Source organism: Natrix helvetica (assembly GCF_964273705.1).
Source record: "Natrix helvetica genome assembly, chromosome: 1".
Classification (NCBI taxonomy): domain Eukaryota; kingdom Metazoa; phylum Chordata; class Lepidosauria; order Squamata; family Natricidae; genus Natrix; species Natrix helvetica.
Genome location: NC_138548.1, coordinates 97,141,044 through 97,154,236, shown reverse-complemented (window position 1 = coordinate 97,154,236; position 13,193 = coordinate 97,141,044). Strand labels below are relative to the sequence as shown.

General features: G+C 38.5%; 1 protein-coding gene across 4 annotated transcripts in view; it reads left to right on the top strand.

Moving 5' to 3' along the window:
* Positions 1 to 12,350, top strand: part of MPPED2 (metallophosphoesterase domain containing 2) — a 188,072-nt gene extending 175,722 nt beyond the window's left edge. For 3 of the 4 annotated variants that reach the window (XM_081949220.1, XM_081949222.1, XM_081949221.1), the window contains exons 6-7: positions 6,579 to 6,692; positions 10,721 to 12,350. In XM_081949220.1, coding sequence (XP_081805346.1) covers positions 6,579 to 6,692; positions 10,721 to 10,839 — 233 coding nt within the window. In that variant the 3' untranslated portion in view covers positions 10,840 to 12,350. Of the gene's footprint in view, positions 1 to 4,148; positions 4,281 to 6,578; positions 6,693 to 10,720 lie in introns of those variants that run through there. The other variant, XM_081949223.1, reaches the window with a different exon arrangement.
* Positions 12,351 to 13,193: the final 843 nt, after the last annotated feature.

Genomic DNA, 13,193 nt, shown 5'->3' with positions numbered 1-13,193 from the left:
CCGGAGGGATGAGTGATCTGACCATGACAGGGGCGTGATGACTAAGTCCCCTATTCCCAGATCACTCGTCCACTGTTCAGATACAAAAATAAGGTCCAGTGTGTGGCCCCCTTCGTGAGTGGGGCCCTGAACTAATTGGGTCAGGTCCATGGCCGTCATGGAAGCCATGAACTCCATGATCAAACTTTCTTTGATTTCCCCTATTAAAGACAGAAATTCCTAACCAGTGATTTACCTTTATGTTGTCATAACATGAGGAGTCCTTTCATGTAGCATAACAGTAATTCTACAGCAACTGACCAGTGCACTCTCTTCCCTGTGTGGGGAGAGAGTGGAGTATATAAAGCAGATCTATTGCCCGGGTCCATATATTTCTACAGGGATGCTGGGATTTTGGTGGGAGGAAGTGGGCGGGGGGAGGAATGGAGTGGTCTGTATATGAAGTTTCTGTTTCCAGTTTCTGCTTCTTAAATTACTGTGTTAATCTCTATATAAAGTCTGTGTTTCTGTTTCCCTGCAGTGCTGTAGTGTGAGAGGGGTTTGGTTAACATTGTTTTAAATAGCTGGTTTTAAGTGAGAAGTTTCAGTTCTTGCCTAGATCTCTTGTTATCACAAACCTTCTAATAAAAGCTCCTTCTGGAACTACTGCAGTTTCAAGAGTCTTGCTTTCTTGGGAAGATTGGAGAGGCAAGACCTTACATCAATGCTCTGTGTAGGCCCAGATGTAACCCTTAAAACTGCAGCCTATATTTTTTTTTAATAAATCCAGGTGGCTGTCTCTCTTTCACTCCCATCTTTCTCAACCGCTCTTTCCATATGACAATGAATATTGGTGGTGCAATAAGATTTTGCATTGCAAAATCTGTATAACATCTGCAGATTGAAAATAATATATATAAAAATGTGTCCATACTTACACTGAGGGTAACATGGAGAAAATAATGAAGAAGAATTAATGTAAAGTTAGATAGCAGGCTTTTTCCAGCATTCTTCTCTTTGGAGAAGTCTAAAAGGCAGTTAAGTGCACCCACTCTACAGTATACAATAACCTCTTCACACAAGGTATGTACTGAATGGTATTGGCATTATCAGCTACAACACTGTAAAAAAATGAGATACACAAATTGATGACAAAGCTCTCTCTCTCATTATAATACCATAAAATTATAATGGCTATTGTGTTATGCAATCCTACTATGCCTGATATTGATATATATGTTGTATATATGTTGTATTTGTGCTGATAAATAAATAAAGGGCGACTAGTATATTATTTATCAGCACAAATACAACACAAATATAAAAAGGCAACATTAAAAATAAAAATATGGTTTTCTGCCTCGATGGTCCTCTGTAATGAGCCGAAGGACAGAAAGGCGGAGTAGTGAGCTCCCTCCCATATTTGGGCATACCGGGGGTTGTAAAACACACACACACACACACACACACACACACACACACACACACACACACACACACACACACACATATATATATATATATATATATATATATATATATATATATAACATCTACTTGTTTACCACATTTTGTACCATATCCTTATCAAAGTCCCTTGAGTAGAGTATAGAAAGATAATTAAATTGTACAATATTAAAATACAGGAGGAATATTAAAAACAAATTTAAAATTGCAAAGCAACAATAATGGCAGCAGCATTAAAGCATTAAAGCATATACTTTACAGCACGTATGACTATTGAACATAAGGGTCTCCTTAGCAGATATCCATTACATCTCATTTGGTAGGAGCACTCAGGAAAGGGCCTGTGAAAATTGTCAATCTGCATTGGTATATGTAGTAAAAGACAATCTTTTACATACTTTAACCACAGCATAATATAGGGAATTAAATATTAATGCCCACATTTTGAAATCAGTGGTATAATGGTAGAGGAAATGACCTTAGGAAACAACAGGGAAAGATGCAGATGGAACAACCAGCATGTAAAAGATGTCTCATCCTACAGAAGGTGGGATGACATGGGAAAGGAACTCTTAGAAAGGACTCTCCCTAGTTTTATGGAAAATGAAAGGTATGGGAGAAATACTTTCTTTCAAATCCTACAAGAATTTGATAATGTAACCCATACAATAAAGATAGAGATAGCACTCTTGATTTTCTTGACTGGACTATCTCACAGGCTAATATTAATCTTGCAATCATGGAAACTGTGAGCATTCTAGAACAAGCTAACTCCAAAAATGTTAAGCATTTTTCGAAAGAATGTTAGGGAATTCTTGAAAACTTGACTTTGAGAGAAATCGGCCATCAATAGGCACATAGAAATAAAACATATTTATAAACCATTTAAGAAACAATACAAAAGTTAAGGTGGAAAGACCAGAACATGTCCTTTCCAGCAGCCAATCTAAAGATTAGCATCAGTCAAACAATCAAGCAGAAAACATTAGCCTAAACCAGGAACTACCAAGGAAAAATCTACTAAAACTGGTAGGGCAAACTAAAAATATGTAAACAGGGAGTAAACTCCACATCCACTTGCATTGATGATGTTACCTAGTTGGGTAATGAAACATCTTTCAACCTAACAATCAACCTCAGAAAACACAGAGGACTCCGCAATTAAGACATCTTCTTCTTTCCCTTTGCTCTTTGATCCTACTTAATCCCCAAGTCCATAAATCCTTTGGGAGAAGGACGGCATATAAATCTAATAAATTCAATCCAATCCAATCCATAAATCATCATTTCAGACTTTTCTTCTTTGATTAAAAAGGTCATATAAGGCTTTCAGTCTTTTTTTAAAAAAAAATATATTTTACTATTTTTTCCCTGACAAAATGATCAACTTTGTCACAAGCTCAGTCAATTTGATAATCCAATCTTGCACTGTGGGTATTTCATTATAATCTTGCTACATTGCTATATACTACATTAATTGCCCATATTCTTTTCTGTTCATTATCCACAAACACAATAGAAACAATTATTATAATCAACATTTGTAGTCCATTTCATCACTTAAAATTCAGGCTTGACAATGGTATTTTAGCTCTTCATCCTCAAATCTTAATAACAATTTATACTTCTTTAACTATTATATGATCATCATTTATACATTGTTTTTCTTAAAAATCAGTATTTCTCTTCTTGATTACAATTGTCCTTTCATCCATGTTAAAACTCTTAGATGATTATAAGAAAATCATTGAAAATAATTTCCTTCTCCTAGTTGTTCTCTCATCTTCAACAAGACAATTCTCTCTTGTCATGTATTAATACAGCCTCGTATGTCAGCCATCTTTCTTTATCTGCTGTGTTTCTTCTAAAAAAAGTTTCTGGTATGGATGTCAGTGTTGATATTTTTGGCTGCAGTCTGGATTTATATTTGTTTGATTATCCTAATTACATATTTTTCTGGTAATGATTTTGAAAATCTACATTTCCTTCCACTTTGCCATGTGGAAATAATAGTTATTATTCTGGTTCTGTAGTTTCTATCAGCGTGCGAGTGACCATATGCAAAAGTACTTTATTCACTTCAGCTGGGAAACCTACTGCATTTCCATTATATAGAATCACATAATGATGCCTCCTCCTAGATTCGTAAAAGGGTCACAGTAAGAAAGTAGCCATCTCACAATCTGGCAATGTTTAGCAGGGCAATATAAGTGAGACTTCTCAAAATGCAATGGCTCAAGCCAAGCAACTCTGCATCCTTGGAAGACTCGCAACTATTTTTTGGAGAGCTTTTCCAGGTTGCCTGTACATACAAGCATGGGCAACACTTCCATTGGCATGGCTGGATAAATTCACTGTGCTTGCATGCACAGAGTGAAGCCGAGGCAATCTGGACAAGCATCAGCGCAAAGTCTTCCAGGGAACTAAATTATGAGCCATGGTGGCACAGTGGTTAGAGTGCAGTATTGCAGGCTGCTGCCTGCTGGTTGTCTTCAATTTGTCAGTTCAGATCTCACCAGGCTCAAGGTTGGCTCAGCCTTCCATTCTTCTGAGGTGGGTAAAATGAGGACCCAAATTGTTGGGGGCAAGAGGCTGACTCTGTAAACTGTTTAGAGAGGGCTGTAAAGCGGTATATAAGTCTAAGTCCTATTGCTATTGCTATCTCAGTGTTTTAAGATGGGGTACTTTGCTTGGGCTAACAGGTCCTGCTTTACACAGCACAACACTTCAGACATGTTGGATCCACTATTCACAATCAATTTTGGGGGAGGTCAGTTGTCCATGAAGCATGGAGGATACCAAAATAAGAAAGGCTAGTATAAGCTTTACAAAAGGTATTATATATAGTTTTGCCTTTATATATCAGGGAATGTTCAGTGTATGCATATTGTTCTAAAGACCTATCAGATTTCAAGAGATAGGGCCAGTTCACATGATCTCACATATGCATGGATTTTGCACTGAGTTTCTTTGTATGTTAGATATTTGTTATAGGTGAACTATCAAGTGCTTAGGGAATGTAACTCTGTAAACCATCATTATCTGATCAATTGGCAATCACCATTAAAGAAAAAGCAAAGGCTCGTTGAGAAGGTGAACCACTATCAAGAATACATATTTAACAGCCTTGTGTTATGTAGATGAATCTGTGCGATTAACTCAGCGGTTCTCAAATAGTGGGGCGCGCCCCCCCAGGGGCTCCGTAAAGGGGGGCGCGAAGGCTCCCTTTCCATCTGGGTGCAACGGCGGCGGCGTGGGCGAGGCATAATATATCCCGGCTTGAAGTGGCAGCGCTGGGGACTGCTTAGAGACTCATCAGAGCCGCGGGCTGGATCTGTGCAAGAAGCCTGCTCGGGCGGGGGTGGGAGGGAGGGAAGCATGGCTGTCCCAGGCTTCCCTCCCTCCCCCCCCAGCCCAAGCAGACTTTTTGCACAGCTCCAGCCCGCCGCTCTGATGAGTCTCTGAGCAGTCCCCAGCGCTGCCACTTCAAGCCGGGATATATTCTGCCATGCCCTCGGCGGCGTCTTTATGCAGGTAGCTCGCCTCCCCGCCAGCAGCTCCACCGCCAACATTCCGTCTGGAAGCGGAAGCGCAACAGCCGCTGTTGGGGAAGGGACAAAGGGGCGGCGGTCGCCCGATCTTGCCACCCCCACCCCTTCCCCCCGGTAACGGCGACTGTTGTGCTGCTGCTTCCAGCTGGGATGCTGGAGGAGCTACTGGCAGGGAGGGAGGGAAGAAAGGGAGGAGGGAGTAAGGATAGACAAGCAAGAGGGAAAGAGGAAAGAAGGCAAGCAGGCAGGAAGGAGGCAGAAGGAAGGAGGGAAGAATGGAACTGGAAGGGAGGCAGGGAAGGAGGGAGGGAGAAAGGAAGGATAGGAGGATAGGGAAAGAGGAAAGAAGGCAGGCAGGCAGGGGGAAAGAGGAAGGAGGGAACTGGAAGGGAGGCAGGAAGGAAGGGAAGGAGGAAGGGAGGGTGGAAGGAAGGATAGACAAGCAAGAGGGAAAGAGGAAAGAAGGCAAGCAGGCAGGAAGGAGGCAGAAGGAAGGAGGGAAGAATGGAACTGGAAGGGAGGCAGGGAAGGAGGGAGGGAGAAAGGAAGGATAGGAGGATAGGGAAAGAGGAAAGAAGGCAGGCAGGCAGGGGGAAAGAGGAAGGAGGGAACTGGAAGGGAGGCAGGAAGGAAGGGAAGGAGGAAGGGAGGGTGGAAGGAAGGATAGACAAGCAAGAGGGAAAGAGGAAAGAAGGCAAGCAGGCAGGAAGGAGGCAGAAGGAAGGAGGGAAGAATGGAACTGGAAGGGAGGCAGGGAAGGAGGGAGGGAGAAAGGAAGGATAGGAGGATAGGGAAAGAGGAAAGAAGGCAGGCAGGCAGGGGGAAAGAGGAAGGAGGGAACTGGAAGGGAGGCAGGAAGGAAGGGAAGGAGGAAGGGAGGGTGGAAGGAAGGATAGACAAGCAAGAGGGAAAGAGGAAAGAAGGCAAGCAGGCAGGAAGGAGGCAGAAGGAAGGAGGGAAGAATGGAACTGGAAGGGAGGCAGGGAAGGAGGGAGGGAGAAAGGAAGGATAGGTGGATAGGGAAAGAGGAAAGAAGGCAGGCAGGCAGGGGGAAAGAGGAAGGAGGGAACTGGAAGGGAGGCAGGAAGGAAGGGAAGGAGGAAGGGAGGGTGGAAGGAAGGATAGACAAGTAAGAGGGAAAGAGGAAAGAAAGCATGTGACTACGGTGGGAGTCGAGGAAAGACCGGTGTGCTATGTTATGCAGAGGTGTACTTATAACAATTTTATAGACAAATTAGACTATTTACAGTCGCGCGGGGGGGGGGGGCGCGAAATGTTTTCTTCTTCCAAGGGGGGGCATGACAGAAAATAATTGAGAAGCACTGGATTAACTTAATCAAATTGTGTAGCAAAATATATAATTTGGGAAGGCAGAGGTAGAATTCAAAAAGAATAATGGCCATAACTTAAAAAAAATAATTATGCCAATCAAAAGTTTCTTAAAAGCCACTGTATATTATAATGGTGATAGAATTATAGATAATGTAGTAAACCCTCTTTGAGTTATTGCTTCCTGAAAGTCTGTATTAAACTTAATCTACACATAGAGAAGTAAGACAATTAATTCTATCATACTTTTAGGATTCCGAGACTGGGTTCCAAAGGAACTGCAGAGGGTTGGCTGCGTGGAATTGCTAAACACTGTACAAAGGCGAGTAAGACCCAAACTCCACGTCTTTGGAGGTATTCATGAAGGTAAGCAATCCATCAAATAAGATGCCTTGTGATGGGAAAATATTAGTCATTCTTTTTGGTATTTTATGTCAAAAAAGTGTTTCAAATAGAATGAAGTTTTTTTTTTAAATGATCATATATGATATAGAAAATTTGACATTTAAACTAATTTTATAGCTGAAGATGAAGCAATGGGAGGTCAGGAGAACTGTGTGTCACAGGAAGTGGCCTGGTGCCATTTGACTCAATAATAGGAAAGCACAGATTTGATTGTACCAAGTTATTTACCATCCTGATAAATGCTACATATAGTAGACAAATACAGGTAGTCCTCGACTTACAACAGTTCATTTAGTGACTATTCAGAGTTACAACAGCACTCAAATAGTGACTTATGATCATTTTTCATACTTAAAACCGTTGCAGTATCCCTTTGGTCACATGATAAAAATTTAGATGTTTGGCAAATGGTTCATATTTATGACCGTTGCTGTGTCCCAAAGTCATGTGATTTTGTGACTTTCTGACAAGCAAAGTCAGTGGGCAAGCCAGATTCACTTAACATCCGAGTTACTAACTTATCAATTGCAATGATCCAACATGGAAGAGAGCTACAAAAGCTAGCTATAGTAGACAACTGAGGCAAGAAAGGTCGCAAAATGCGACAAAATTTACTTAACAACAGAAATGTTAGGCTCAATTGTGGTCGTAAGTCAAGGACTATCTGTACAATGCCCACTTTATGTCCATGTTATTCTGGGCGTTAAAGCTTTCCTAAGAATCTTGTACAATTTGCAAATATGAGTAACATCTTTAAATCATTTAGAGCCCTTCGGATAAAAGAGACCATTTACTTTTGCAGCAAGTGGTTTCATTTCGCATATGTTTTTTATAGAAAGTTCAAGATGTGAACAAGATTACCCAAATAGCAGAGCAGATGAAGAAATAACAAGTGAAGTGGGCGTGTGGATGTATGTGGAGTTATAATCTGGTTTAAATTTCAGATGCTTTTAAATAGTGTGTGTATTTTTTAGATAAGCTTTTCAAAATATCCTGCTTTAATGTTAAATTAAAAGCAGGGACATTTCTAGCACATAAATCTGGTTATGGGGTAATGAGAAATTCCTTCTAATAAACTAAGCAAGAGTTTTAAATATTTAATGAACTTTTAGTCGCCTTTGTATGCCAGCGAGACAAATACTGCAAATGCTGCCTTAGAGAGCAGAGAGAGAACAATGTTGTGACCCCAGAGCTAAAAATTATATATTTAAATGCTTTATATTGCATACCTTCCTTTTTTGTGGAAATTTCTTACAGTCTTTAATTAAGCTCTCTGCTAGCATACAGCTCTGGAGAACTTTATAAAGCATGAGATGTCCAGTTGATTCGTACTGTTGCTCCCCCCCTCCCCTGGTTTGCATTATTTTAAAGCAGCTAGATTTTTATACCAGTGTTATATAAAGCCTTTCAGATAGGTTTTCGTAATGAGAAATGCTGACTAGCCCTTAATCACAGAAGCATCCCTGTAAAAAATAAGGGAAACAGTATAATTTTGCATAAATACTGATGCTCAGGTATTAATGTTAAGTAAATGACAGAAGAAACAAATATTTTATTAGAGCATGGAAACTGCCTGCAGCTTTTGTAGTTCTCTTCCACGTTGAAAGTAATCAAACATCCACTAATAAAAGAATTAACTGATGGAGAGATCATTATGGAAAGCTATTGTGGGGCTCAGCATTATACAATTTAAGTTTATGACTAGGCTGGTAGTGCACACTTTAACTATAAAAGGGGTTTAATGAGCATTCAAGAGCATTGAGATAATAACCATTTCTACTTATATGAGTAGATCTCTTCGAATATAATGAAATTTCTCGTTAAAATACTATTATTACATTGTTGTTGTTGTTGTTGTTATTATTATAACTTAAATATATAATGTCCTATTATATATCTTAGGTATATGGCTATATATGGAAAGTAGAATCATGTCCATAGCTGACAACATGGATGGACAAGTGTGATTCCCTAACCTAATTGTACAGCACAATGTGTAGAAAAGAGTAAAGGAAGGGATGGGACTGAGTTGGTTGCCTGGTTTATTTTTAAGACCACACATGTATATCCCCATATAGTCAGTATATCTTTTTGGATCAGAATCAAAATTATGTTTCCTTTAATTCAGTTCATAGCAACCCTTACATTATTTAGGACAAGCAGTTGCATACTATTGAGGATTTCAGGTTTTCACTATTTATTAAAAAGCAAAATCATAGATCACATAGAGGATCTATTTTAAAAACAACCCAAAAGGATATTTTTTTTCACGAGAAAGAGAGGTTGCTTGTACAATTGTGAAATAATTGCTCTCAGAAGTATAGATTTAACCCTCAGTACCTTAATTATTAATTGCAGAGATTTGCACTGCATGTATAGAATGAGTAATGTAAAACAGTATTTCCTATAGTTTCTTCTAACATTTAAATTTTAACTTAAGGATAAATTGTATAAGATTATTTTCACATGAAAGGACAGAACAAGAATTTGGTGCCACTAAACTCAGTTTTGATGAGTAAAATTGCAAATATCTTTCTCTCTTACCTATTTATTTATTTAAGTTTGTATGACCTCTCACTCACCATGCATTTCTGGACAATTAACAGAAGGTTATACATTTAAAAACAGAAAAGAAAGCATGAAAGTATGCTGCACAGAGTCTTGGGACAACATATTGACAAGAGGTTTCCCTCTTTATAGATCCAGTATCCCGACAGTATCACCAGCACTGGAGGGGAAGCATGGACATGCTCTTGTGTGCTTTTTTGACACACAGACACACACACACACACATAATATCTAAGTTACTATAGAGCCTTCTAATGCCGAAGATGGCATTATGGGAGCTTTTAAGTTTTTTTCTATCTTCTGAAGATGAAGAGAATGGTTTCATCATGGAAAATTGAATCAGAGCTTTTAAGTTTCTTTTGTATATCCAAAGAAAGATCCAACCCTGAAGAAAGTGAAAAGGATCATGCAGGGAAGAGTTTCAACACCATCCAGCATTGTCCTTAACAAATTTCAGAATAAGTAGAAAATTATGCCAGCCCACACACTGGTGCCCTTTACTCTTTGTAATCAGCAACAAAGCAAAAGGCGACATCACAGCACCATGTTCTACATTGCCAGGCTCTTAGAAAAGTAGCCCTCCGCTTTGATTCTCCCTGTTTTGCCATTTCCCCACCACTTTATTGATAGCATCTTATGTCGCATATATTTGGCACCTGCAATGGAACAGGTTGTTGAACAAAGGGGAGCCTATTTATGATCTGTGTTCATTGTGTTTAAATCAGTGTTCACCAACCTTTCCTACTTCATTTGTGAAGTGGGGCTGTGAACGTTTGCGTGAGTGGGGCTGAACGTGCCGGCACCCGCCTCTCACATGAATGGGGATGCACATGTGCACTCCCACCACTCAGGCAGCCCAGTTGTGAATAGGCCACGGACCAGCAGTGGACCACGGACCATAAATTTGGGACCCCTGCTTTAAATAGTACTCCCCCCAATGCCGATAAAATACACAGGCAAGAGTCTTATGGACAATCTGAATGAAGTTTGAATTTAAAAAAAAATGTTTGGGAGGCAAAGGGAAGTTTTTGCCAAGTTCTCTGAAGTGACTTCATGATATATCAGGTAGCTAAATTTCCAATGCAATGACAGAGGTGTTAACACCAATTAAATTAAGCATTGTTTTACATCATGGCTCTACTTTACATGTGATGAACTTAAAATCAAGTTTACAAATAATTCCTATAATGTAAAAACAAAGGCAGTTTTGTCTTCTTAACTTTTTCAAGTTCATACTAAAGCAAAATTTTACTGCTTAAAAAACCAGGGAAAGAGTAATGGGGGTGATTTTTGATTACTGGAAATGAAGCAATTTCCAAAGTATGCTCAGAACATTTTCCCCTCCTTTTGTCACTGAGAGGGTAATATACAAGGCCAATGTTTGTTCGCATCACAGTAAATGTGGCACATTTTCTCTACAGGTTACGGCATCATGACAGATGGTTATACAACATACATTAATGCCTCAACGTGTACAGTCAGCTTTCAGCCAACCAACCCACCAATTATATTTGACTTGCCAACGCCACAAGGATCATGAAAGACCACTACTCCACTGGGGAAGGTCTATAAACTGCCATTTTTCTAATTACAAAACATTCATTCTCTTAACATGTTTCTTTACAAATAATGTAGGGCTTTTTTGTAAATTGTTGTTACAGAGGGGAAAAAAAGATAGGGGTTATGCTTTTTTCTTTTCTCTCTCTTTCTCTCTCTCTTTCTTTTGGAAATGCAGCATCCATTTGAAAATTGATAAAACATTGTGAATTTGTAAAATGAAGTTTTATGTTCTCTTAATTAACTTGCCATTGTAAATTGTTAGTGTTCTCAAAAGGACAGCCAAGCTTTCTTTTAATGAGTGAGACACCTTATTTTATTATTATTAAATAAGATTATAAAAGGCATTGTTTTTTAAAAAAAACGAACACCCAGGTCCAAATTTGCACACTTTTTATTGTTTTATTTGGGATGGGGGTGGGGAATCTCCAATGATAAAATGCCATTCTTTCCTCATTTTTATTAGCATGTATATGTTCCATGAATCAGAGGTTGGAATATGTCCCTGTGAAAAATGCACATCACAATTCAAGATTCAGTGAAGTGTGTTGAAAACTTCTAGAATTGATGGTTCTAGATAGGCTTCCATCTGTGCTAGGCTGTGGTCACGGAGTTATTAAACCGGATGTGGATTCTCCATTCCTTTCAGTGAATCATCTCCCTTTCTTGAAAGAATTATTGATCTGGAAGAATCTTCACCCATTAGAGCTCCTGTGTCCACAGCTGATTGCTGGATCAGGGATCAGGTTTTTTTGATTGATACATATGGGTTCTATGAAATTCTGCTTATTAATAGTATTGCAGTAGTGAGGGGAAAATAGCTTTCTAGGTTTAGTTTGTCTGCCTGCTTTAATGATCAGTTAGATAGCAACATCCTGTATATGATTATCTAAATTGTCCCAATTTGGGTGAGTTTCTTAAATTATTTTAGTTTAAAAAAAAATATGGGAATGAAAACTGCAATGAGCAGGTGTTCCATGCAGTAAAAACATGTAAATGTGGACTCCTTTTAAATATGGATTTTTATATATATTTTTTGTGCATTATAACAAAACAAGGCATATAATATTGCCAGCGTAGCATCTCCAAAATTATGCTGTATAGCACATCTAAATTATGAAGGATGTGATACATTTTTTCCAATCACTCAAGGCCTTCAAGAGCTTGAGTTTAAAATCTTTGTGCAGTTTCGGGCATGTATAGAATCAAATAAATACAATCAAGCCTAACTAAAATAAGGCTTCGTTGTCCTTTATATTTAAAATATTATTGAATTGTCTTTCCATTTCTTTTTTTTTCTTATTTTGCACTGTGTGTAAATGCAATCTTGCTAGCACAAAATATTGTTGCAGATAGTTACTTCTGTTCTATCACTGTAAATGCTATTGAGCTTTCTTCTGTTTTATGTTATCTTCATGGAATTTAGGAAAGCAGGTGTTTCTTTAAATTTATTGCAATATTATATATCTAGCGGCCTTTATATGCAAATAAAATTGCAAGATTTTTAAATATTTAATTGTTTGAGCATGTTTTTATAGTTTGAAAAAATTAAATACTTATTCTAATGGATGCACTCAGCACAATTCTACAAAATAATGCTATACCCAGCTCAGTACTCCTCAGGGCACTTGGATGCAATATTCAGTGAATCATATGCACTGTTGAAAAGGAAAACTACTACTACTACTTTCTTCCTCTTCCCCCTTCCCCCCTCCTCTCTCTCCCATATTATAATAGATAATGGAAATCAACAGCCCATTGGGTAAACTAAATGGGTCATTAGATTGGGCATATATCAGAGAACTATTGTTAGCTTTCCAATTCCTTGCCCTAGAACCTTTTGTCTCAAGTCTACAGCAATCAAATCCATAAACTAGTGAAACACAAACATCAGTTGAATGTCAGATTGTAGCAAAGAAAATGAAAAAAAATGCCTTTCCCATCATATCCATACTCAGGTTTTGGGTGTATCAGCTTGTCATTTATAAAATCTGAGTAAGTTTTACGAGTAAATAATTTATCTCAAACCATGTGATAATTTATTAGATGACTCTCCGCTGAAAATGACTTGAATAGAATTGGTTTGAATGGGTAATCAGTTACTCACTTTCTGCCTTTGATTTTAACAAGTCACCCTTCTCATCCATCCAACATGACTACAGTGACCACATGAAAAATATTTTGTATAGTCACAAGTACTTCTAAATTCTATCACTTAGCTGCATATTTTATTGAGATCCTTTTAAAAGCTTGATTTTGGTTGGAACATATTTTCAGTTTGGTTTCTGATCTTGTTACTTACTGGAAGTTTTATGAATTGCATCAAAAGGACTGCTA